This window comes from Mobula hypostoma, chromosome 3 (assembly GCF_963921235.1).
Source record: "Mobula hypostoma chromosome 3, sMobHyp1.1, whole genome shotgun sequence".
NCBI classification, from domain to species: domain Eukaryota; kingdom Metazoa; phylum Chordata; class Chondrichthyes; order Myliobatiformes; family Myliobatidae; genus Mobula; species Mobula hypostoma.
The window spans coordinates 221,830,909-221,857,366 of NC_086099.1; the positions used below are offsets into that span (position 1 = coordinate 221,830,909).

A 26,458-nucleotide genomic window follows, 5' to 3' on the forward strand; every position below is an offset into this window, starting at 1 on the left:
TCTTTCATCCATGTGACTGTCCAAGAGGCCCTTAAATACCCCTAATGTTTTAGCCTCCACCACCATCCCTGGCAAGTCATTCCAGGCACCCACAACCCTCTGTGTAAAAAAAACTTACTCCTGATGTCTCTCCTAAACTTCCCTCCCTTAACTTTGTACATATGCTCTCTGGTGCTTGCTATTCGTGCTCTGGGAAACAGGTACTGGCTATCCACCCTATCTATGCCTCTCATAATCTTGTAGACCTCTATCAAGTCCCCTCTCAACCTTCTACGCTCCAAAGAGAAAAGTCCCAGCTCTGCTAACCTTGCCTCATAAGACTTGTTTTCCAATCCAGGCAATATCCTGGTAAATCTCCTCTGCACCCTCTCCATAGCTTCCACAACCTTCCAATAATGAGGTGACCAGAAATGAACACAATACTCTAAGTGTGGTCTCACCAGAGATTTGTAGAGTTGCAACATGACATCTCTACTCTTGAACTCAATTCCCCTATTAATGAAGCCTAGCATCCCATAGGCTCTCTTAACTATCCTATCAATCTGCGCAGCGACCTTGAGGGATGATATGGTCTTATGGAAGCAAGTAATGAACTGGACAATATTTACCACTCTCTGACATGCTTATCTGCTCCTCGGTGTCCCGAGGGCTATTTGGGGGCCTATAGACTACTCTCAGCATAGTGATTGATCCCTTCCTATTTCTGACTTCCACCCACACCAACTCAGTGGACACTCCCCCTGCAGCGTCCTTCCTTTCTATAGCCGTGATACTATCCCTGACCAGTAATGCTACTCCACCCCCTTTTCTACCTTCCATCCTATTCCTTTTAAAACACCTAAACCCCGCTACCTGCATCAGCCAATCCTGCCCTTCCTCCAGCCAAGTTTCAGTAACGGCCACAACATCGTAGTTCCACATACTGATCTATGCTCTAAGTTCATCCCCTTTATTCCTAATACTCCTAGCATTGAAATAGACACATTTCAACCCCTCTAACTGGCTATATTTATGTTTTGTCCCCTGCCTGTCCAAGACAGCCAACTCAGAACACATAGCATCATGCCCTTGTCCTTCTACCCCAATCTCTGCACTCACATTCTGATTCCCACCCCCCTGCCAAACTAGTTTAAACCCTCCCCAACAGCTCTAGCAAACCTGCCCGCCAGGATATTGGTCCCTTTCCAGTTCAGGTGCAGCCCATCCTCTTTGTCCAGGTCAGACCTTCCCCAGAAGAGATCTCAATGATCCAGAAATTTGAACCCCTGCCCCCTGCACCAACTCATTTTCCCAGCTCATCTTTAAAGGTCAGAGGGGGTAAAATACAAAGGAGAACTGCAGGGCAAGTGTTATTACGTACAGAGAGGTGGGTGCCTGGGCGACAATGCCAGGGGTGGTGGTAGAAGCTGATAACATAGGAGACTCGCAGATTGGTATGTGAAGGAGTGATGTGGTCAATGAGCAGGGGAAAGGGATCAGGTTAATTAAGAGACATTGGTTTAATTAGCTCAGCACAACATTGTGGGCTGAAGGGCCCGTCTTGTGCTTTTCTATCCTACCTACTATGTTCTATGTTAGAGAGCCTGTAACAGTAAGTGGGTATGATGTGCTGGCTACTTTAGGTTTAAAGGGAGGTTAGCCTGATGAAGGTTTCTGTTTCACCGCAGGTGGTTAATGTAAAGAAGAGTGGTAATTCTCTCCAAAGTCCCATCCAATACTTAACCCTCAACCAAAAGAAAAAAAATGGTTGTCTGCTCGTAGAATACTGTGAAATCTTGACATGTACAAACTCAGTTCTGCACTTCACAAGAATTTTTCATTGAAGAATAATAGAATCAGAGCTGATCTTAAAGAGGTGTATCTCTTCTGTTTAAAAAGGAGGTACTGATGTTATATGCAGGGCACAGAGGTTCTTCAGACTTACCTCTCCCCAGGAGCATTTCGCAGGCAGCATTGTTTGGTTAAACAGTTTTGCCATCTCTCGTGCTGGAACACCAATGTAGATCTCGTCAAAAACGATGGCACAACTCAGCAGGCAGACCTGCACCTCCTGGACCTCAGCCTGCACTGCAATGTAACTATAGAGAGGAGCACATTACTAGACATTCTTCCTGCTGAGTACCTCACTAGTGGCCTGCTTTTTTTTTGGATGAGACGTTAGCCTAATGTTTCTCTGCAGGTAGTTAATTCAAAGAAGAGTGGTAATTCTCTCCAATGTCCCATCCAATACTTATCCTTCAACCAACATCACTGAAAAAAATGATTGTCCTCCCATCAGCACATTGTGGAATAATGAAATGCACAAACGCACTACTGCACTTCACAGGACTTTTTGCATTGAAGCATACTTACAAAAATGAAGGTGATCTTAGAGGTGTATAAAATCATAACGAGTATAGCCACCATCCAGGTCATGCTTTCTTCCTACTCCTGTCATCAGGAAGGAGGTACAGGAGCCTTAGGTCCCACACCACCAGGTTCAGGAACAGTTATTACCCCTCAATCATTAGGCTCCTGAACCAGAGTGGATAACTTCACCCATCTCAACACTGAACTGATTCCACAACTCATGTTCTCTGTATTTTTTTTTGTATTTGCATAATTTCTTTTTTTTTTGTATATTGGTTATTTGTCTTTATGTGTAGTTTTTCAATGATTCTATTGGATTTCTTAGTTCTACTGTAAATGCCACTAAGAAAATGAACCTCAGGGGAGTATATGGTGACAGATATGTACTTTCATAATATTTACTTTGAACTTTAAATGCTCACATTATTTCTCCTCATCAGTCTTCTATCCTATCTGTACAGCTTTCTGTTCCTTTTTCTTTAAAGTTCTTTAACTTCCGTTTAAAGGAACATCAGACTACTGCAGTGATAAATGAATGGATCATTAAGATACAGACAGCAGAATTTTGGATGACAGATTTTTTCCTGTGATTAACTTGCTTCCAGAATGCTGAATATTTAATTTGGAGATTACAAGTAGGATAAATAAAGGGGATGTAGTGGATGTTGTATATTTGGACTTTCAGAAGACCTTTGACAAGGTGCCACACATGAGGCTGCTTACCAAGTTAGAAGCCCATGGTGTTACAGGAAAGTTAGAGCATTGGCTGATTGATAGGAGGCAGCCAGTGGGAATAAAAAGATCCTTTTCTGGTTGGCTGCCAGTGACTAGTGATGTTCCGCAGAGGTCGGTGTTGGGACCACTTCTTCTTATGCTGTATATAAATGATTTAGATGACTTTGTTGCCAAGTTTGCAGATGATATGAAGATTGGTGGAGGGACAGGTAGTGTTGAAGAAACAGGTAGGATGTAGAAGGACTTAGACAGATTAGGAGAATGGGCAAGAAAGTGGCAAATGAAATATAATGATGGAAAATGCATGGTCATGCACATTGGTAGTAGAAATAAATGTGAGACTATTTTCTAAATGGGGAAAAAATCTAAAAATCTGAGATGCAGGGGGACTTGGGAGTCCTTGTGCAGAACACCCTAAAAGTTAACTTGCAAATTGACTCGGTGGTGAGGAAGGTAAATACAATGTTAGCATTCATTTCAAGAGATCTAGAATACAAGAGCAGGGGTGTGATGCTGAGGCTTTATAAGGCACTGGTGAGGCCTCATCTTGAGTATTGTGAACAGTTTTGGGCCCCTCATCTTAGAAAAGATGTGCTGGCATTGGAGAGGGTCCAGAAGAGGTTCACAAGGATGATTCCAGGAATGAAAGAGTTATCATACGAGGAACATTTGATGGCTCTGGGTCTGTACTCGCTGGAATTCAGAAGGATGAGGGGGGATCTCATTGAAACCTTTTGAATGTTGAAAGGCCTGGACAGAGTAGATGTGGAAAGGTTAATTCCCATGGTGGGAGAGTCTAGGACAAGAGGGCTCAGCTTCAGGATAGAGGGGCATCCATTCAAAACAGAGATGCAGAGAAACCTCTTTAGCCAGAGGGTGGTGAATTTATGAAATTTGTTACGACATGCAGCTGTGGAGGCCAGGTTGTTGGGTGTATTTAAGGCAGGGATTGATAGGTTCTTGATTGAACATGGCATCAAAGGTTACGGGGAGAACACTGGGAAATGGGCTTGAGGAGATTAAAAAAAGGACCAGCCACGATTGAATAGCAGAGCAGACTCAATGGGCCATATGGTCTAACTCTGCTCCTGTGTCTTATGGTCTTATTATAATGAGTTATCTTCAAATTCATATAAGGATTCATATAAGACTATCCAGCCAAGTTTGAGTAGAGATTATAGAGTTATTAGAGTATTGTGAGGTTAAGGGGAGGTTGGTGGCAGGGTGGGGATAAGCTCCCACTACCTAATAAATGCTTCCAATGGCATTTTGTTTCAAATAACCTCTGACAACCAAATCCAGCTCCTGGCCTTCACATGTGGCTTAGCAACTAGGCTTAGTGGAAACATTTCTACTGACAGGACAAAGGGCAAAGGTGGGTCACGACACCTTAAAACCAATTGCTTCAGGCAGGTGGTCTTGTCAGCCATGGGTGGCAGCCCATCTAGGAGAAAGAAAACTCTGATGAATAAAATCTTCCCGGGCTTTGAGCCATTATATCCAGCAGGAAGCCTGAGAAGAGTTTACTTATCATGTACACCAGGAAAGCACTAGATCCTTTTTTGAAAACCCTGATCTCAAACATCCACTGCCTTGCATCTATACTAACTCATGGGGAAAGCTCCAGGAGTAAATCTGGAGGAAAAGTCTGGATCTGGAGTCTCTAAGGCAGTTTTACATTGAGTTCAATGCTGACTGGCAAATCCTGCAATGCTGCTGACGCCAAACTGTATCGGTTCCTTTGGATTTATCAGCTGTGTGGAGAGGGGGAGCCTGCTACACGGATAACAGCTCGCTCTCCATGTAGTACTCCCTTGGCTAGCCTATCACGCAGACAGCTGGGATGTACCATCCATGGTCAACCTTGATCAATGGAGGACCTCAAGTATTGTAATCAGTTTTGGGCCCCTTATCTGAGAAAAGAGGTGCTGGCATTTGAAAGCGTCCAGAGGAGGGTCACAAAAATTATTCAGGACATGAAAGGGTTAATTTATGAGAAGCATTTGATGGCCCTGGGCCTGTACTCACTGAAGTTTAGAAGAACAAGCGGGGATCTCATTGAAACCTACTGAATATTGAAAGGGGTAGATAGATTCGATGTGGAAAGGATGTTTCTACTAGTGGGGGAGTCTAGGATCAGAGGGCACAACCTCAGAATAGAGGGACTCCCAGTAGAAGAGAGGTAAGGAGGAATTTTGTTAGTCAGAGGGCAGTGAATTTATGGGATTCTTTGCCGCAGGTGGCTGTGGAGGCTAAGCCATTAGTTATATTTAAAGCGGAGGTTGATAGCTTCTTGGTTAGCAAGGGCACCAAAGGTTACTGGAAGAAGGCAGAGGAATAGGGTTGACAGCATAATAAATCAGCCGTGATGGAATGGTGAAGCAGACTCAATGGGCTAAATGGCCTCATTCAAGTCCTGTGTCTTCTGGTCAATCATTGAAACAAGCTCTGTTATTTTGCATGGTCCCATCAACCCTTACCTGGACCATAGCCCTCCATACAGCTCCCATCCATGTACTTATACAAACTTCTCTTAAATGTTGAAATTAAACCCTCAGCCACCACTTTTTCTGAAGCTCGTTCCACACTTTCACCATCCTCTGAGTGAAAAGTTACCTCTCAAGTTCCCCCTGAATATTTCATCTTTCACTCTTAACCTAACCTATGACCTCTAGTAGTTTCACAAACATGAGAAAATTTGCAGATGCTGGAAATCCAAAGCAACATAGACAAAATGCTGGAGGAAGTCAGCAGGTCAGGCAGCATCGAAGGAGAAGAGTAAACAGTCAATCTTTCAGGCCGAGACCCTTCATCAGGACTGGAGAGTAAGAGGAGGAGTCAGAGTGAGGCAAGGAGAAGGGATGGAAGAAGCACAAGGTGGTGGGTGATCAGTGAAATTGTGAGATGGGGAGGAGTTGAAGTAAAGAGCTGGGAAGTTGATTTGCAAAAGAGATAAGGGCTGGAGAAGGAGAAATCAGATAGGAGAGGAGAGAAGACCATGGAAGAAAAGGGAGGAAGAGGAACACCAGAGGGAGGAGGTGGGCAGGTAAGAAGATAAGATGAATGAGGGAAACCCAAATGGGTAATGGTGAACAGGATGGGAGGAGGGCTATTTCCAGGAGTTCAACAAATCAGTCAGGTTGGAGGCTACCTGGACAGAATATGTGTTGCTCCTCCAACCTGAGTGTGACCTCATCGTGGCAGTAGAGCAGGCCCTGGACTGACATGTTGGAATGGGAATGGGAAGTTGAATTGAAATGGGTGGCTACCGGGAGATCCCACTTTTTCTGGCGGACACAGAGTAGGTGCTCTGTGAAGCAATCTCCTAATCTACATTAGGTCTAAATTTACCAATAAACTTCCCAGCTCTTTACTTCACCCCTTCCCCCTCTCCCGGTTTCACCTATCACCTTGTACTTCTTTCACTCTCCCCTCCCCACTTCTTAATCTGACTCTTCCTCTTTCTTTCCAGTCCTGATGAAGGGTCTCAGCCCAAAATATTGACTCTTCACTCTTCTCCATAGATGCTGCCTGACCCACTGAGTTTCTTCAGTATTGTGTGTGTGTTGCTATGACCTTTCATTCTAGGGTCACCAAAAAGCCTTTTTCCATTAAACATATACCCCTTATAATTTTGTTTACCTCTATCAAATCTCCCCTCTGATGACCGGTTTTAATTTTCAGTAGACATACGTTGACATGGGAGTGAGAAGGCTTGCAAGATTGTTATGGACTTCTGCAGTCTCACATCTTTGTTCATGTACCTAGTTTCCACATAGGTACTGGAATAACTTCCATATAATAACTTCAAGTTCAAATTCAAGTTTAATTGTCATTGCTTCATACATAAATACCCATGAATTCAGCCAAATGCATCATCATTCCTCTGGGGCCAAGGTACAAACCATAGTACTAACAGTCATAAACAGTAGAAGGCATATTTAGCACGTATAAGATAGTAGTAAACATACAATCACACAAAAAATCTAATATAGCCCACGTCTCTGAGTGTAATGCCCTGTAGATTGATGGCGAATGAATATTGTTAACAAGATCAAGCCTGCAGCAGTTTCTCATCACTTGTTAGGTTAATAATCAACCCAAGATAATACAACCAAGGTGGGGTTTATCTGGATGAAGGGATTTGACTGTATACACTATCCCAAGGTACTTTCTTATAGCAGGTGGAGTTATGTATGTGGAGTGATAGAGTTAAAAGTTTCTACTGAGTAATGTTAGTAACGTTACATACTGGGCATCTGACAGTGTGGGGGCTAGGAAATGGGCCAGCCAAGATGAAAATGCGTGCAGTCTAAAGAGAGTGCCTCCCATGTGTAGGAGGCCCAATCAATTCACTGCGTGATCTATCAGCTGCATGCCCACATGCCACCATTTCATAAGCGATTTGATATGGTTCAGGTGGGGTGATTTGGAACCTGAATAAGTCAGAAGGTGGGGTCACAAAGTAGACTTATGTGGAGGTAGCTGAAGGTAGGAATGACGCAATACTGTGCAGGTTCTGGGCTGTGAGCCACAGGACTCTGGGTGTGTGTTAAATTAAACTCTAATTGAGGTGCAGAGTAAGAGGTAAACACCATGGATTTCCAGCAATAGCAGAATTGCTTGTGTTAAAGAGGCATTGCCTGTTGCCTGGAATGTAGCTGTTTAATTGTGAGGTGAGATAGGAAATTCAGTCTAGTCTCCCTGAAGCAGAGGAAGTTAAGTGGGGGCATACTGAGGTATATAAAATGATTAGGGGTACAGAGAGGGTAGACCAAAGCAAACATTTCCCCATATTAGACTTAGATAAGAGGACATAGATTTAGAACAAAGGGGAAGAGATTCAGAGGGGATATGAGGGGAACCTTCTTCGCCCAAAGAGTGATGAATTCCTGGCACCTTCTCAGAGTAGATGAAGCTAGTTCACCAATAGTGAGAAAGGAAAACCTTAAAGGAGACACGAGGGCAACTTTTTCACGCAAAGACTGGTGGATGTATGGAATGAGATGCCACAAAGGAAGCGATATGGGTGGGCGCAATTACAGTGTTTAAAAAACTTTCGGGAAGGATCATGAATAGGAAACGCTTGGAAGGTATATGAGCCAAATGTACCATTTACATACGTGAACAGGTGTACTGATCTACCGTAGAGAGCATTCTAAATGGTTGCATCATCTAGAATGGAGAGGCCACTGCACAGGATCGGAAGAAGCTGCAGAGGATTGTAAACTCAGCCAATTCCATCATGGGCACTCACCTCCTCACCAAGGCCTTCTTCAAAAGGGCGAAGAATGCATGACCTAAGGTGCTATATTTAAATGTGTGTAGCATTCGGAATAAGGTGGACAAATTTGTGGCACAATTAGAGATTGGTCGGTATGACGCTGTGGGAATCACTGAGTCGTGGCTGAAAGAAAGCCATAGTTGAGAGCTTAACATCAAAAGATATACTTTGTACCAAAAGGACAGGCAAAGAGGCATAGGCAGTGGTGTGGCTCTGTTGGTAAGAGATGGAATTACATCTTCAGAAAGAGGTGACATAGGGTCCGAGAATATTGAATCTTTGTGAGTGGAGTTAAGAAACTGCAAGAGTTAAAAACCTCATTATGGGAATCATATATAGATTTCCAAGTAGTAGCCTGTATGTGGGGTTGATATTGCAAAGAGGGCAGGAAAAATGTAATGTCACAGTTGTAATGGGGTTCTTCAATAAGCAAGGGGTTTGGGAAATCAGGTTGGTGTTGGATCACAAGAGAGGGAATTTTTTGAATGCCTACTAGATAGCTTTTTAGAACAGCTGTACTTAAGCCTGCTTCAGGAAAGGCTATCTTAGATTGGGTGTTGTGTAATAACCCAGATCTTATTAGGGAGCTTAATGTAAAGGAACCCTTCGGAGGCTGTGATCCTAATATGATCGAATTCAGACTGCAATTTGAGAGGGAGAAGCATAAGTCACATGTATCAGTATCACAATGGAATAATGGGAATTACAGAGGCATGAGAGTGAAACTTGCCCAGGTGGATTGGAGAAGGATATTGGTGGGGATGATGGCAGACCACAGTAGGTTGAAGTTTCTGGGAATAGTTCACAAGGCACAGAATAGATATGTCCCATAGAAGTTGTTCTCAAATGGGAGGAGTAGGCAACCGTGGCCAACAAAAGAAGTTAAGGGTTGCACAAAGACTAGAAGCAAGGTGAAATGCTGGTGTGGTAGTAATGGGGGACAAAAAAATGGCAGATGAATTTAATGGGTACTTTGCATCAGTCTTCACTGTGGTAGACATAGAAACATAGAAAACCTACAGCACAATACAGGCCCTTCGGCCCACAGATTTGTGCCGAACATGTCCCTACTTTAGAAATTACTAGGCTTACTATTTTACTCTATTTTACTAAGCTCCATGTACCTATCTAAAAGTCTCTTAAAAGACCCTATCGTATCCGCCTTCACCACCGTTGCCAGCAACTCGCACTCGCCACTCTCTGAGTAAAAAACTTACCCTTGACATCTCCTCTGTACCTACCCCCCAGCACCTTAAACCTGTGTCCTCTTGTGGCAACCATTTCAGCCCTGGGAAAAAGCCTCTGACTATCCACATGATCAATGCCTCTCATCATCTTATACACCTCTATAAGGTCACCTCTCATCCTCTGTCACTCCAAGGAGAAAAGGCTGAGTTCACTCAACCTATTCTCATAAGGCATGCTCCCCAATCCAGGCAACATCCTTGTAAATCTCCTCTGCACCCTTCCTATGGCTTCCACATCCTTCCTGTAATGAGGCGACCAGAACTGAGCACAGTGCTCCCAGTGGGGTCTGACCAGGGTCCTACATAGCTGCGACATTACCTCTTGGCTCCTAAATTCAATTCCACGATTGATGAAGGCCAATACACCATATGCCTTCTTAACCACAGAGTCAACCTACGCAGCTGCTTTGAGTGTCCTATGGACTCGGATCCCAAGATCCCTCTGATCCTCCACACTGCCATCATAGTCTTACCATTAATACTAATCTGCCATCATATTTGACCTACCAAAATGAACCACTTAGCAGTGTGCTAGAGGACCGTGAATGTCAGGGAGCAGAAGCGAGTGCTATTGCTCTTACAAAGGAAAAAGTGAAATGTAAACTGAAACATCTTAAGGTGGATAAGTCACCCGGACCAGATGAACAACATCCCAGAGTCCTGAGAGATGTTGCTGAACAAATAATGGATGCATTGGCCTTGATCTTTCAAGAATCACTTGATTCTGGCATGGTCCCCGAGGACTGGAAGATTGCAAATGTCACTCCATTCTTTAAGAAGGGAGGAAGGCAAAAGAAAAGAAAAACCAGTTAGCCTAACCTCAGTGGTTCAGAGAGTGTTGGAGTCCATTAGTAAGGATGAGGTTTCAGGGTGCTTGAAGACTAATGGTAAAATAAGTCAAAGTCAGCATGGTTTCTGTAAAGGGAAATCATGCCTGACAAATTTGTTAGAGTTCTTCGAGGAAGTGACAAGCAAGGTGGACAAAGGAGAGGCAGTAGATATCATTTACTTGGATTTTCAGAAAACATTTGATAAGGTTCCAGACATGAGGCTGCTTAACAAGATAAAATCCTATGGGTAGAGGAATGGCTGACAGGAAGGAGGCAGCAAATGGAAATAAAGGAGACTTTTTCAGGTTGGATGCAGTGATTAGTGATTATATTGGGACCACTACTTTCAACATTGTTTTTCAATGATTTGGATAATGGAATTGATGGCTTTGTGGCAAAGTTTGAGGATGATACAAAGATTGGTGTGATCATGCATTTTGGTAAAAGGAACAACAGTATTATCTAAATGGGGAGAAAATTCAAACGTCAGAGATGAGATGCAGGAGGACTTAGGAGTCCTCGTACAAGACTCCCAGAAGGTTAATTTACAGGTTGAGTCTATGGAAAAGAAGGCAAATGTAATGCTGGAATTTATTTCAAGGGGAATAGAATATAAAAACAAGGAGACAATGCTGAGTCTTTATAAGACACAAGTCAAGCTGCACTTGGAGTATTACCAATAGTTTTGGTCCCCATATCTCAGAAGGGATGTATTGTCATTGGAGAGAGTCCAGAGGAGGTTCACAAGGATGAAGGGGTTAAGATATGAGGAACATTTGGCAGCTTTGGGCTTGTACTTACTGGAATTTAGAAGAATGTAGGTCTCATTGAAACCTACCAAATGTTGAAAGGACTAGATAGGGTGGATGTGGAGAGAATGCTTCCTGTGGTGGGGTATCCAGAACTAGAGGGCACAGTCTCAAACTTGAGGAGCGACCTTTTAAAACAGAGGTAAGGAGGAATTTTTTAACCGAAGAGTGGTGAATCTGTGCAATGCTCTGCCACAGACTGCGGTGGAGGCCAAGTCCACGGTCATATTTTAGACGGAAGTTGATAGTTTTCTAATCAGTCAGGGCATCAAAGGATATGGCGAGAAGGCAGGTGTATAGGTTTGGTTGGTATCCGGGATCAGCCATGATTGAATGGCAGAGCAGACTTGATGGGCTGAATGGCCTAATTCTTCTCCTATGTCTTATGGTCTAAAAGGTGATGCTTCGAGAACGTGGCATCCATCATCAAGGACCTTACTATCCAAGACATGTCCTCTTCTCATTACTGCTATCAGGGAGGAGGTACAGGAGCCTGAAAACCCACACTCAGTGTTTCAGGAGCAGCTTTTTCCCCTCCATCATCAAATTTATGAATTGCCCATGAACACCATTTTGCTCTCTTTTTTCATGAATTATTTACTTACATTTCATAACGTCAGTGATAATAAATTTCATTCTGATTCTGTTCCTGAAATGGGACATTGATTGGCACGGATGGGTTGGGCTGAACTCTGTGACTCTGTTAATCTGTGACAGCATTTAGGAAATGTCCAGGTGAGCATTTCAGTTTCTTAGGTATAGAGGGGTATGGACCAAGTGCTGAGAGATAGAAAGAGTTCAAAATAGAGAGAGTACAGAGAAGAATTACTAGAGTGTTACCTGGGTTTCATCACCTAAGTTACAGAGAAAGGTTGAACAAGTTGGGTCTTTATTCTTTGGAGCGTAGAAGGTTGAAGGGGGACTTGATAGAGATATTTAAAATTATGAGGAGGATAGATAGAGTTGACGTGGATAGGCTTTTTCCATTGAGAGTGGGGGAGATTCAAACAAGAGGACATGAGTTGAGAGTTAAAGGGCAAAAGTTTAGGGGTAACATGAAGGGGAACTTTACTCAGAGAGTGGTAGCTGTGTGAAACGAGCTTCCAGCAGAAGTGGTTGAGGCGGGTTTGATGTCATTTAAAGTTAAATTGGACGCTATATGGACAGGAAAGGAATGGAGGGTTATGGGCTGAGTGCAGGTCGGTGGAACTAGGTGAGAGTAAGAGTTCGGCACAGACTAGAAGGGTTGAGATGGCCTGTTTCCATGCTGTAATTGTTATATGGTTATATAGATAGGATTAATACATATAGGTGCCCACTAGTTGGTGTGAACAAGTTGGGTAAAATGGTTTACCTCTATGTTGTACAATTCTACAACACTATGACAATGCACAATTAGTAGGGAGGTTGTACTAAACCTTTATAAATCCTTATTTCTATCCCATTGGAGCTCTGGGGCAAATTCTGGCAACCACGAATAAAAGACCCTAAGATATAGATACAAAATTAGTCTATTTGGTCCATCAAGTCTGCTACCCCATCCAAGCATGGCTGATTTTCTTTCTAATCACATTTTCCTGTTTTCTCCCTATAACCCTTAACCCCTTATCAATCAAGAACCTATCAAACTATGTTTTAAATGCACCCAATGACTTGGCCTCCACAACCCATTGTGGCAACAAATTCCACAGATTCACCACCCTCTGGTTGAAGAAATTCCTCCTCATCTCAGTTTTAAAAAAACATAGTTTTATTCTGAGGGTGTGCACTTAATTCCTAGACTGTCCTTCTGGAAATATCCTCTCTACTTCCACACTACCAAGGCCTTTAAGTACCCAGTATTCTTCTGCAGTCTGCTTCCTCAACACTAGCTGTCCCTCCAATCACCCCGAAAACTTAGCCACAAAGTTATCAATTGTGTCTTCCAGATCACTAACATATAGAGTGGAAAGTTGTAGATCCAATTGACTCCTGTGGAATACCACTAGTTACCAGCAGCCAGCCAGAAAAGGCCCACTTTATTCCCACTCTTTGCCTCTTGCCAGTCTGTTCATGCTAGTATTTTTCCTGAAATACCATGGTCTCTCATCTTGTTTAGCAGCCTCATGCATGGCACCTTATCAAGGGCCTCTGAAAATCCAAGTAAACACCATACACTGACTCTCCTCTGTCTATCCTGCCTTTTACTTTCTCAACAAATTCCAACAGATCAATCAGACAAGAATCCCCTTTAAGGAAACCATGCTAACTTTGACCAATTTTATCATGTGCCTCCAAGTACTCCAATATCTCATTCTTAATGATGGACTCTAATATCTTGTCAAACACTGAAGTCACGCTAACTGGGCTATAATTTCCTGTCATTTGCCTCCCTCCCTTCTTAATGAGTGGAGTGGCTAATATTTACTAAAATGGTACCAGAGATAGAGGTGAGATTTCAGCTGGTAATTTTTTCATTAGATCAGAAAAGTGGAGATTGAAAAGAGGTGTTCAATTTCATGAAAGGGTTTAATGGGGTAATTGTAGGGTAACTATTTTTACTGACAGATAAGTCTATAATCAGAGAACATGGAATTATGTAGTTCCATAAGACTGAGGAATATGTTACTCTAGAGCAGGGGTTCCCAACCTCTTTTATGCCATGGACCACTACCATTAACCAAGAGTTCTGTGGACCCCAGATTGGGAACCCCTGCTTTAGAGAATTGTTATGATCTGGAATCTGCCACCTGAATATTTGATTGTGGCTTTCTGAAGACAACAGATCAGAGACTAGAAAAGGAAGAAGTTATGGGCTGTGGAGAAAGAATAGGGATAACTCTGTCAAATAGGTGCCAGAGGCAGCCCGAGTACCTCTGAGCTCACAGTGCAGTCAGCATGGAACATAAGACCATAAGATATAGGAACAAAATTCAGCCAATCAGTCCATCGAGTCTGCTCAGTCAATCCATCATGGCTGGTTTATTATCCTTCTCCGCGCCCATTCTCCTGCCTTCTCCCTGTAACCTTTGACAACCTTACTAATCAAGAACCCATCAACCTTCGCTTTAAATATATCCAATGACTCCACAGTCATTATGACTATGAATTCCACAAATTCACCACCCTCTGGCTAAAGAAGTTTCTCCTCATTTCTATTCTAAAGGGACATCCCTCTATTCTGAGGCTGTGCCCTTGCCCTTTGGTATCTGAAGAAGCTGTGACATGGGAAAGAGCTGACAAGGCAACAGAAGACAAAGACAACACACACAAAATGCTGGAGGAACTCAGCAGATCAGGCAGCATCTATGGAAATGAATAAACAGTCGATGTTTCTGGCCGACACCCCTCCTCAGAACTGGAAAAAGAGGAGGAAGACACCAGAATAAAAAGGTGGGGGGATGGGAAGAAGGATAACTAGAAGGTGAAAGGTAATGCCAGGTGGGTAGGAAAAGTAAGGGGCTGGAGAGGAAGAAATCGGATAGGAGAGCGGAGCGGAGCATAGGAGAAATGGAAGGAGGAGGGGGCCCGAGGGGAGTGTAAATAGGCAGGGGTAAGAAAACAAAGATAGTAGGAAAGAGTAAGGATTATAGAGAAAACAGAGTAGCACTGGAACAGCAGGACACAACAAAGGTGCTTGGTTCAGAGAGCAGGCAGGAACTACAAGCGACATGACAGCCACTCGGAGAACTTTCAGTGCATTAGGCCGGTCCATTCAGCTGGGAGAGACAATTTGGTTATTGAGTTTACCTTGTATTCCCATTTTCCACTTTCAGTTCAAGAACTGTCTTCAGGCTTTGACACTTGGTGGGTGTAAACAGGATATTCACGTTGTAGTCGGACAGTGGTGGCAGTTCTCCACTGGATGGTTCAAAGGTAAATTGTGAGGCCTGCAATCAGATGGGTGTAGATCACACTTCCTTCACATCTACTTTTCTGAGTAAACAGTATCTGTTAGCAAGATGCAACAGACATCATTGATCACCGACAGGTTTCCTTGAAAGTGGCAACGCGGGTAGTCGAGTGGTGAAGGAGGTGTTTGACACCCATACACACACACACAAAATGTTGGAGGAACTTAGCAGATCAGGCAGCATCTATGGAGAGGAATGAACAATGTTTGGTATGCTCACCTTCATTGGTCATGAGTACAGGAGTTGGGGCATCATGATACAGCTGTACAAAACATTGATAAGGTCATACTTGGAGTACAGTGTACAGTTCTGGTCACCCTGCTATGAATGGCATAGAAGTGGAAAGGGTACAAAAAAGATTTATATAGATGTTATCATCTACATAATGCAGTCAAGTGTAAGGTTTTGCGCTTTGCTAGGACCAACCAGGGTAAGTCTTACATAATGAACAGTAGGGCACAGGGGAGTGTGGTAGAACAAAGGGATCTGGGGCGACAGGTACATAATTCATCGAAAGTGGCGTCACGGGTAGGTAGGGTCATAGAGAGAGCTTTTGGCACATTGGCCTTCATAAATGTACTGAGTACAAAAGAAGGGATGTTATGCTGAAGTTGTATAAGACTTTGGTGAGGCCTAATTTGAAGTATTGTGTGCTGTTTTGGTCACTTACCTACAGGAAAGATGTAAACAAGGTTGAAAGAGTACAGAGAAAATTTACAAGGATGTAGCCGGATCGGGAGGGCACAAGTTATAAGGAAAGATTCACTACGCTAGGACTGTATTATTTAGAATGTAGAAGATTGAGAAGCGATTTGATAGAGGTATACAAAGTTATGAGGGGTATTGATAAGGTAAATTCAAGCAGGCTTGTTCCACTGACGTTGGGAGGGTCTGCAATCAGAGCTCATGGTTGAAAGGGGAAAAGTTTAAGAGGAACATGAGGGGAAACTTCTTCACTCAGAGGGTCGTGAGAGTGTGCAACGAGTTGCCAGCACAAGTGGTCCATGTGAGCTCAATTTCAACATTTAAGAGAAGTTTGGATAGGTACATGGATAGTAGGGATATGGAGGGCTATGGTCCTGGTGCAAATCATTGGGAATAGGCAGTTTAAATGGTTTCAGCATGGAATGAATGGGCTGGAGGGCCTGCCTCTGTGCTGTACTTCTCTATGACTCCACCAGAGCGTTACAGCAGCTAATCTGTGCTGAAATGTTATACTACCGAGTCCCATTGGCCTGTACCTGGACCACAGTCCACCATACCCCTTCCACTCATGTACTTATCCAGATTTCCCTGTTGAAGTGGTGAGGGTTGATCTTGTAGAAACTTGTAAAATTACCAAGAGCATATATAAGATGACTAGCCAAAGTCTTTCCCTCAGGATAGGGGAGTCCAAAACTACAGGAACAAGTTTTAAGTGAGAAAGGAAAGATTTAAAATGGGCTGGAGCGGCAAGGTTTTTTTTACACATAGCATGGTGAGTGTACGGAACAAGCCGGCAGAAGAAGTGCGAGAGGTGGTTACAAATACATTTAAGAGGCATTGGACAGGTACATGGTTCAGAAAGTTTTAGAGGAAACTGAACCAAACTCAGTGTTATGTGGTGGTTAGTTTGCTTGTCGGTTGAAATCATGCAGGTCATTAATTGCCCCACTTGAATTCTCTTTCCCATTGGTTGCCTTTTGTACCACAGCACCTATGTCCGGATTCAGGCGCCTTGGGTACAAAAATAGCACGAGCAGTAGGTTCGGCTCTCTCCATTTGTTCCCTGGGCGCTTCACAGTGAGGTTGTGAACAGTGCTGAAGAACCATTGGGAAAGTTTGCTCCAGACTCGCACTCTCAGCTAAGAGTCTCTTTGTTGAATACAGTATTTAGTTTTGTAGTTTGTATAACTTAAGGAGCATTTTTATGTTTGGTTAAATCTTTTACTGTTTGTAAATAACTGATTAATATGCTTGTTCATAATCAGTGTCTTCTGACTCACTCACCAACCCCTGAACCCGCTTCCATAGTACACACAGGTAAATGCAACTAGCTCAGTTAGGCAACTCACCGGCATGGATGAGTATGGCCATAGGGCCTGTTTTTTCATGCTGTGTCACCCTGTGACTCTAAGAGTCTATGACATTTTATTTTTGGATACATCAATAGTATTTAACTACACTGCCATATAATTAGTTATATCCATAGCCTTTATTTTATTATTTTGTAATGGAATGTAGGCTTTGCAGTAAGGCGTCAATATCCACAGCTGGTATTCTTCAGGAGGAGGCAATGAGCTGCCCTCTTGTCCCACAGCACTCCTTGCTGCAAAGGTACTTCAAAGCACTCTTACTAAAGGAGTTCTAAGATTTTGGCTCAGTGATGTTTGAGCAGTAGTTCCAAGTCAGAATAATTATAACTTGGAGGAGTAACCATGTTTCTGTTGATGTCTGTGGGAGGTGTTGCAACGCATTTTATTATTTGTAGGAACAGGCATCTAGTCCATGTTGGCCTGTTCTTCTGCCTAGTCCCATTTACCTGCACCCGCACCATAAGTCTCCATACCCCTCTCATACATGTGCCTATCCAAACTTCCCTTAAATATTTCATTTGAACCCACATCTGTATCTTCTGCTGGCAGATCATTCCACATTTTCACCATCCTCTGAGTGAAGAAGCTCCTGCCTATGTTCCTCAGCCCTTCAAACTTAACTCATAATCTCTAGCTCTGCTCTCACCTAACCTGAGGAGAGAAAGCATGTATGCATTTACCCTATCTATACCCCTCATAATTCTGTATACCTCTATCAAATCTTCTCTCATTCTCCTGCACTCCTGGTAATAAAATACTAACCTACTGCAGACTTAATAATGGAAGGGAGGGGTAACACTACACTGCAGTAAAGTGGTTACATTTCCGTTTGGCTGTACTGCAATTTGTGAGATTAATTACACTCTAGTTTTCTCATCCTACTGTCTGCAGAGAGTTTGTATGCTCTCGTCATGCCCCTGTGGGTTTTCCTGGGTGATCCTTCCTCCCACATCCCAATTGGTCACATGGGTATAACTGGGTGGACCGAGCTCGTTAGACCACAAAGGTCTGTTACAGTGCTGTACCTCTAAATAAAACAAATATTAGGAAATTCCTGAAGTGAAGGGGAAATTTAAATTTCAGATAAAATTCTTGATATTCCAAACCTGCCCCTACCTCTTCACCCCGCTCACTCAGACAAGCAGCACTCTCTTGCAAACACCAGGACGCTGGCAACTGGCACGTGTTCTTGATGTACAGGCTGCGAGTGGCTCTGGTTCCAAACCGTACCAGGCAGAAATCCAGAGATGGAAGGTCTATACAAACCTGTGGGCCCTGAAAAAAAAAATGTAACTGAGGTGTGACAAAAACATTCAGACTGCTATGTCAGTTGGCTCCTGTGAATTGCCCCGGATGTGTAGCTGAGTGGCCGAATCTTACAGGGAAGTAGATGTTAATGTGGGGAGAATAGAATTGGTTTGTGTAGGATTAGTGATGGACAGCTTGGACTTGACGGGCCAAAGGATCTGTTTGCATGCTGCATGACTATGTCACTCAATGAAAAGTCATCTGAAGGCTTCATGATTGTACATTGCTGCTGTTGAATTAGAGCGGATATGGAGAGGATACTTCCTATAGTGCGGAGCCTAGGACCAGAGGACAGATTAGAGCCTCAGATTAGAGGGATGTCCATTTAGAAGAGAGATGAGGAGGAATTTCTTTAACCAGAGGATGCTGAATCTGTGGAATTCATTGCCGCAGACGGCTGTGTCATTGGGTATATTTAAAGCAAAGGTGGATAGGTTGTTGATTAGTAATGGTGTCAAAGGCTATGGTGAGAAGGCAGGAGAATGGGGTTGAGAGGATTATTAAATCAGCCATGATGGAATGGTGGAGCAAACTCGATCGGCCAAATAGGCTAATTCTGCTTCTATGTCTTATGGTCTTATTTAATTTTGGTACAGTGAGTAGAGTTCATGCATTTTAACAATGAACTGACAGTGAAATGAAAGTACCTTTTGGTAATTTCCATCCATCAGATACAACCTTGTTATTACACCAGTTTCTGAGAGTAATTAGGTATGGGTAATAGATGAGGTTCTGCCAGTGAGGCTCGCAACAGCAAGCAGGACTGAAGGCTACTGGAATGAGGAGATTGCAAGGATGTGAACACATGGATGAGATTTGTTTTGTTAAATTGAAGTGCAGGGAACCATTGATGATAGACAAATGGAAGCTAAGGTGGCATGAGTTTTAAAGCCCTGGCTCACTGAGTTATCTACATTTCATTGAGTTCCCATGACAAGTTAGTGCTTAGAATCTAATGTCAGTATCTTAGATATCAAAATTCCAAGTAAATTTATTATCAAAGTATATATGTAGAGTTCTCAGTAATATTAACTGTAATGTTAACTGTTAACTGCTAATTATAAAATGGCTTCTCTGAAGTGTAATAATGAAATGGCTTCTTTGTAATGTTAACTATGAGGTAATGTTCTCTGTAGCTGAAATGTTTGGGTTATAGTTATAGATAACGGAGGAACTAACCAATGGAAGCTATGTCATTCTATCTGTATGTGTGGGAACCTGGGTCAGTGCGCGGGTTTTTTCAGGAGGAGAACCGAAGAAGAAGGACGTGCTGGACGCACTCTGGTCGACAGAAGACCCCCATTAGTTGAGCTCCAATGGTTGGGCATGAAGTGGTTGAACTCTGATAAGTTTGGCACCTTTTACTTTCCTTTTCTGTTGTATCTCTCTTAATTACACAGTTCCAGTAAGATTTATAAAGCGTGTTCTGTAAATCATACATTGTGTGCTGTCTGATATTTTATGTGTGAATTTGTACCAGGGTGCATGACACAGCAACTACGCAAATGTAAGACACGGGCAGACGGGGTTTCCCCTAGACAAACACAAGCTGATAGCCCTGAGCATTACACTTGTATGTCGCCATATGCTACCCTGAAATTCATCTTCTTGCAGGGATTCACAGTAGATACAAAGAAATACAATAGAATCAGTGAAAAACTACACACAAAGACGTGCAAAAGAAGACCCTAAGACCATAAGATATAGGAGCAGAATTAGGCCATTTGGGCCATTGCGTCTGCTCCTCTATTTCATCATGGCTGATCCAATCTTCCTCTCAGCCCCAGTCTCCTGCAATTCTCCTCTCATCCCTTCATGCCCTGACCAATTTAATCAAAACAGACAGTGCAAATACAAAAATAAGTCAATAAGTAATTAATACTAAGAACAACTATTTCACAGCCATAAACACAAGAGCAACACAAACTGCTGGAGGAAGTCAGCAAGTCAGGCAGTGTCTATGGAGGGGAATAAACAGTTGATATATTGGATTGAGACCCTTCATTAGGACATGCTGAGTTCTTCTAGCATTTTGAATGTGCATTTCACAATCAATTTCTTTTTTTTCCCCAATGTTGATTGTGAAATAATAGCTGACCAAAACCCAAAAGAAGCCCTCTGCTTTTCTTCAAAATGAATTATAGAAAATTCTTAAAGTTTGGATAGATTGGTTTAACTTCAACCCAAATGATGGCAATTCTGCCAATGCAACTTTCCTTTAACAGCACACCAATGCAACAGGGTGCATGGTGGCACTGTGTTGAAATTTAAACTTGCGGCCAGAATTCTGGATCACTGACACACATTCCAGTAAATATGTTTTACGCATCTTTTAACTGGATCAACTAAACAATAATTAAATTGATTAATCAATGGTAGAGATCTGGGAAACCCGAGGAAAAAGGGATCAGCTGTCCACAGAATTCATGCTTATACATTATACTAACCACAAAGGTTGCCTCCACGTAAAGGGTGGCTGGTTCTTCATGGTACCTGATGTGGCACTGAAGATGGTAGGCCATTTTCTCAGGCTTGCCCCCAGTAAGTAACAGCTCCAGGTCACAGTAGCTATTAGCCTCTTTGAAGAATGCAGAAAATTACAGTCAGAATTAGTTTAAAGGTAGTCATCAAACTAGTTAAGGACTAATGAACAATTAACAATTTATAAACAATATGCTTGCAAAGAAGGTTCAGACACAAGAGAACAAAGGCACATTCGTGGAAATGAATCCAAAACTGGATAATGATACAAGTGAGAGACCTTACGAGAGTTGATGTACAGAGATACCTTGAAGTGCAAGTCCATAGCTTCCTGAAAGAGGCAATGCAGGTGCACAGGGTAGTGAAAAATGGCATCTGGTATGCTTGGCTTTATAGATTTAGGCATTGAGTCAAAGGGTTAAAAGGTCATGCTGCAATTCTACAAAACATTAATTAGATCACGCTTTAATATTGTGTACAGCTCCAGTCACCATGCTACAATGTATGATAATGCATTTTGGTGAAAGGAGCAATAGTGCGGACTCTTATCTCACTGTGGAGAAGGTTCAAACATCAGAGATACAGAGGAACTTAGGAGTCTTCGTGCAAGTCTCCCAGAAGGTTAATTTACAGGTCAAGTCTGTGGTAAAGAAGGCAAATGCAATGTTGGCATTTATTTCAAGGGAAACAGAATATAAAAGCAAGGAGATAATGCTGAAGCTTTGGGCCCCATATCTCAGAAAGGATGTATTATAATTGGAGAGAATCCAGAGGAAGTTCACAAGGTTGATTCTAGGAGTGAAGGGGCTAATGTGTGAGGAGAGTTTGGCAGCTTTGGGCCTGTACTCACTGGAATTTAGAAGAATGAAGGGGGAATCTCATTGAAACCTACTGAATGTTGATAGGTCTAGATAGGGTGGATGTGGAGAGGATATTTCTTATGGTGGGGGTATACAGAACTAGAGGGCACAGCCTCAAAATTGAGAGGCGACCTTTTAGAACAAAGGTAAGAAGGAATTATTTAAGCCAGAAATAGCAAATCTGTGGAATGCTCTGTGGTGGAGGCCAAGCCCGTGGGTACATTTAGGGCAGAAGTTGATGGTTTCCTCATTGATCAGGGCATCAAAGGATATGACGAAAAACCAGGTGTATGGGGTTGAGTAGGATATTTGATTAGCCATGATGGAATGGCGGAGCAGACTAGATGGGCTGAATGGCCTAATTCTGCTCTTATGTCTTATGGTCTAATACAGAGAATGCAGAAGAGATTCATCAGGATGAAATATTTAAGGGGATCCTGGGGGGGGGCTTCTTCACTCGGAGGGTGGTGCAAGAATGAAACAAGCTGTCAAAGGAAGCGGTGAATGCAGGTTCACACTGACATGAAACCATTGGATTGTATTAAAAACCCAACTCATCCATGATGCTTTCAGTGGAGGAAATCTGACATCTTACCTCTCCCTGGTCTACATGCAGTTCCAGACCCACCAATATGGTTGACTGTTAACTTCCTTCAGAAATGGCTCAGTCTCTCATTGCATTGGGGAGTTATGGATGAGCAAGAAATGTCAGTAATACCCACAGTACATTCATTCAGTGGCCACGTCTACTTCCCATTCCCTTTCTAACATTAAGTCTATGGCCTTCTCTACTCCTGCGATGAAGCTACACTCGGGCTGGAGGAACTACACCTTATATTCTGTCCTGAAGCCTCTAACCTGATGGCATGAACACCGATTTTTCAAACTTCTGGTAATTGCCCCAACCCCTTCACCATTTCCCATTCCTGTTTTGCTCTCTCATCTATTTCCTTATTTGCCTTTGGTGCTCCTCCCCCTTCCCTTTCTTACCTGGCCTTTTACCCTCTCCTATCGGATTCCCTGTTCTCCAACTCTTTCACTCTTTCACCAATCAACTTTCTAGCTCTTTGCTTCACCCCTCCCCCTCTCCAGGTTTCACCGATCACCTTGTACTTTTTCACCCCCCCCTTACTCTGACTCTTCCTTTCTTTCCATTTCTGATGAAGTGCCTCAACCCAAAACCTCGACCGTTTACTCTTTTCCATAGATGCTGCCTGGCTTGCTGGGTTGGCAAGTTTGCAGACGACATAAAGGTTGGTGGTATTGTGGATACTGCAGAGCAGTGGTCCCCAACCACCGGGCCGCAAAGCATGTGCTACCGGGCCGTGAGGAAACGATATGAGTCAGCTGCACCTTTCCTCATTCCCTGTCACACACTGTTGAACTTGAACATGGGGTTGCCAACTGTCCCGTATTTGCCGGGACATCCCGTATATTGGGCTAAATTGGTTTGTCCCATACAGGACTGCCCTTGTCCCATATTTCCCCCGCTAAAGTAGAGCATTTCTATGAAACATTTCGTAAGCCGAAATGGCGTAAGGTGAAGAAGCAATTACCATTCATTAATATGGGAAAAATTTTTGAGTGTTCCCACACCCAAAAAATAACCTACCAAATCATACCAAATAACACATAAAACCTAAAATAACAGTAACATATAGTAAAAGCAGGAATGATATGATAAATACACAGCCTATATAAAGTAGAAATAATGTATGTACAGTATAGTCGGGAAGATTAAGCCAAAACCGATTTGTGGAAAAAATCGGCACATACGCACATGTGCACACAAGTGCCCGCACAAGGCTTCGTGGTCATGGTAGTCTTTCTCGGGGTAAACACAAGTGTCCCGGGATTTGACTGCTACTTTTGTCCCTTATCTGGGAGTGAGAAAGTTGGCAACCCTAACTGTAAAAGACATGTTGAGGTGAGTTAACCCTATTTGAACACCGCCCCCCCCCCGCCCCCGGTCGGCCGGTCCACAAGAAGATTGGCAATATTAAACCGGTCTGCAGTGCAAAAAAGGTTGGGGACCCCGAGGAGTTCAACCCGGAGAAGTGTGAGGTGGTACACTTTGGAAGGACAAACTCCAAGGCAGAGTACAAAGTAAATAGCAGGATACTTGGTAGTGTGGAGGAGCAGAGGGATCTGGGGGTACATGTCCACAGATCCCTGAAAGTTGCCTCACAGGTAGATAGGGTAGTTAAGAAAGCTTATGGGGTGTTAGCTTTCATAAGTCGAGGGATAGAGTTTAAGAGTCAAGGGGTAATGATGCAGCTCTATAAAACTCTGGTTAGGCCACACTTGGAGTACTGTGTCCATTTCTGGTCACCTCACTATAGGAAGGATGTGGAAGCATTGGAAAGGTTACAGAGGAGATTTACTAGGATGCTGCCTGGTTTAGAGAGTATGCATTATGATCAGAGATTAAGGGAGCTAGGGCTTTACTCTTTGGAGAGAAGGAGGATGAGAGGGGACTTGATAGAGGTATACAAGATATTAAGAGGAATAGATAGAGTGGACAGCCAGTGCCTCTTCCCCAGGGCACCACTGCTCAGTACAAGAGGACATGGCCTTAAGGTAAGGGGTGGAAAGTTCAAGGGGGATATTAGAGGAAGGTTTTTTTCACTCAGAGAGTGGTTGGTGCGTAGAATGCACTGCCTGAGTCAGTGGTGGAGGCAGATACACTAGTGAAGTTTAAGAGACTGCTAGACAGGTATATGGAGGAATTGAAGGTGGGGGGGTTATATGGGAGGTAGGGTTTAAGAGTCGGCACAACATTGTGGGCCGAAGGGCCTGTACTGTGCTGTATTATTCTATGTTCTGTTGAGTTCCTTCAGCATTTTGGCCAATTAACTCATGTTTGTGACCTGTACACCTGCTCATTAAAGCAACTACCTAATAAGCCAATCATGTGGCAGCAACTCAATGCATAAAAGCATGCAGACATGGTTAAGAGCTTCAGTTGTTGTTCAGACCAAATATCAGAATGGGGAAAAAAATCTGATCTAAGTCACTTTGACCGTGGAATGATTGTTGGTGTCGGACAGGATGGTTTGAGTATCTCAGAAACTGCTGTTCTCTTGTGATTTTCACACACAAGTTTTTAGAGTTTACAGAGAATGGTGCGAGAAACAAAAAGACATCCTATGAGTGGCAGTTCTGTGGATGAATACACCTTGAAATGAGAGAGGTGACAGTGGAATGGCCAGACTGGTTCAAACTGACAGGAAGGCAGCAGTAACTCTAATAACCATGCGTTACAACAGTGGTGTGCAGAACCTTGAAGTGGATGGGCTACAGCAGCAGAAGACCATGAACATACACTCAGTGGCCACTTTATTAGGTACAGGAGGTACCTGGCAAACTAGTCACTAAGTGTAAACATGTAAATTTACAAAGAGAGATGGCATGCACACGGCACCAAGGTTAATGTTTCAATTAAAGCAGACCATTTCTGACAGAGCAGGGCAACCTTCAGTACTGCATTGATGTATCAGCCTGGTTTGTTGCTCAAGTCTCCGGAGAACTCTTTTTAGAACTTCTATAAGTCTTCTTTATAAAACTTTAAGACAGTGTAATCACATCCTAGAGTGGAAAGCATAATTGCTAGCATAATTCGATTATAGTACCAGCAACCCGGGTTCAATTTCTGCCACTGTTCGAAAGGAGTTTGTATGTTCTCCCCTGACCATGCAGGTTTCCTGCAGGTGCTCCTGTTTTATCCCACATTAAAAAGACTTATGAATTAGGGTTAGTGAGTAGAGGACATGTTATGTTGGTGTTTGAAGCGTGGCGACACTTGCAGGCTGCCCCCCCCCCGCACAACCCCCACTGATTTGATGCATACAATGCATTTCACTGTGTGTTCTGATGTTCATGTCACAGCCCCAGTGAAGAGTATAATATGACATTACCTACTGTGCCACAAGGCGGTATCACTTCCAAGATGTGAGTATCATGCACACTATCCCACTCGAAGTAGATGGCTGATTTGCTGTTGTTCCACATCTACAGATAAAGCAACACACACGATAACAAAATGCTTTACTCTTTTGATATCAGTAAGATTGTTACAAGTCCAGGCTTTTAATGACCATGTGGTTGAATTAATGGGTTACCAGTTCCAGTTCTCCAAATGCTGAGACCCAGACTCACAGCCTTCAAGTTGCACAGAAGCAGGCCTTTCAATTCACTATGTCCAAGTTAACCTTTTTGCCCACATTAGGTCTATATTCTTCTATCCTTGTCTATTTGAGTATCTGTCTAAACATCTTTTAAACAGTGATTGTAGCTGACTCCACCACCTCCTCCAGCAATGACTTCCAGTTATCAACCACTAATAATTTAAAAATATATCCCTCAACAAGCCCCTAAAATACCTTTTTTCACCTTAAACATATGCCTTTATGTTTTTGATCCCCCCCCCTACTGTGAACATTGTGGCCATGCTATGTTCTGCTAACATGGCACAGTAACATAGTGGTTAACACAACACTTTATAGTGCCAGTTCCCACCACTGTCTGTAAGGAGTTTGTACGTTCTCTCCATGAGTCTGTGGATTTCCTGCGGGTGCTCCACTTCCC

General features: G+C 43.1%; 1 protein-coding gene across 1 annotated transcript in view; it reads right to left on the reverse strand.

Moving 5' to 3' along the window:
- The window catches only part of dlec1 (DLEC1 cilia and flagella associated protein), a 202,899-nt gene that overhangs the window by 82,169 nt on the left and 94,272 nt on the right, over positions 1–26,458 (reverse strand). Inside the window, exons 20-24 of the mRNA XM_063042432.1 lie at positions 25,789–25,882; positions 20,978–21,108; positions 18,339–18,497; positions 14,984–15,123; positions 1,925–2,078 (exon numbers count right to left, since the gene is read on the reverse strand). Of these exons, the coding sequence (XP_062898502.1) occupies positions 1,925–2,078; positions 14,984–15,123; positions 18,339–18,497; positions 20,978–21,108; positions 25,789–25,882 (678 nt within the window). The remainder of the gene's footprint in view (positions 1–1,924; positions 2,079–14,983; positions 15,124–18,338; positions 18,498–20,977; positions 21,109–25,788; positions 25,883–26,458) is intronic.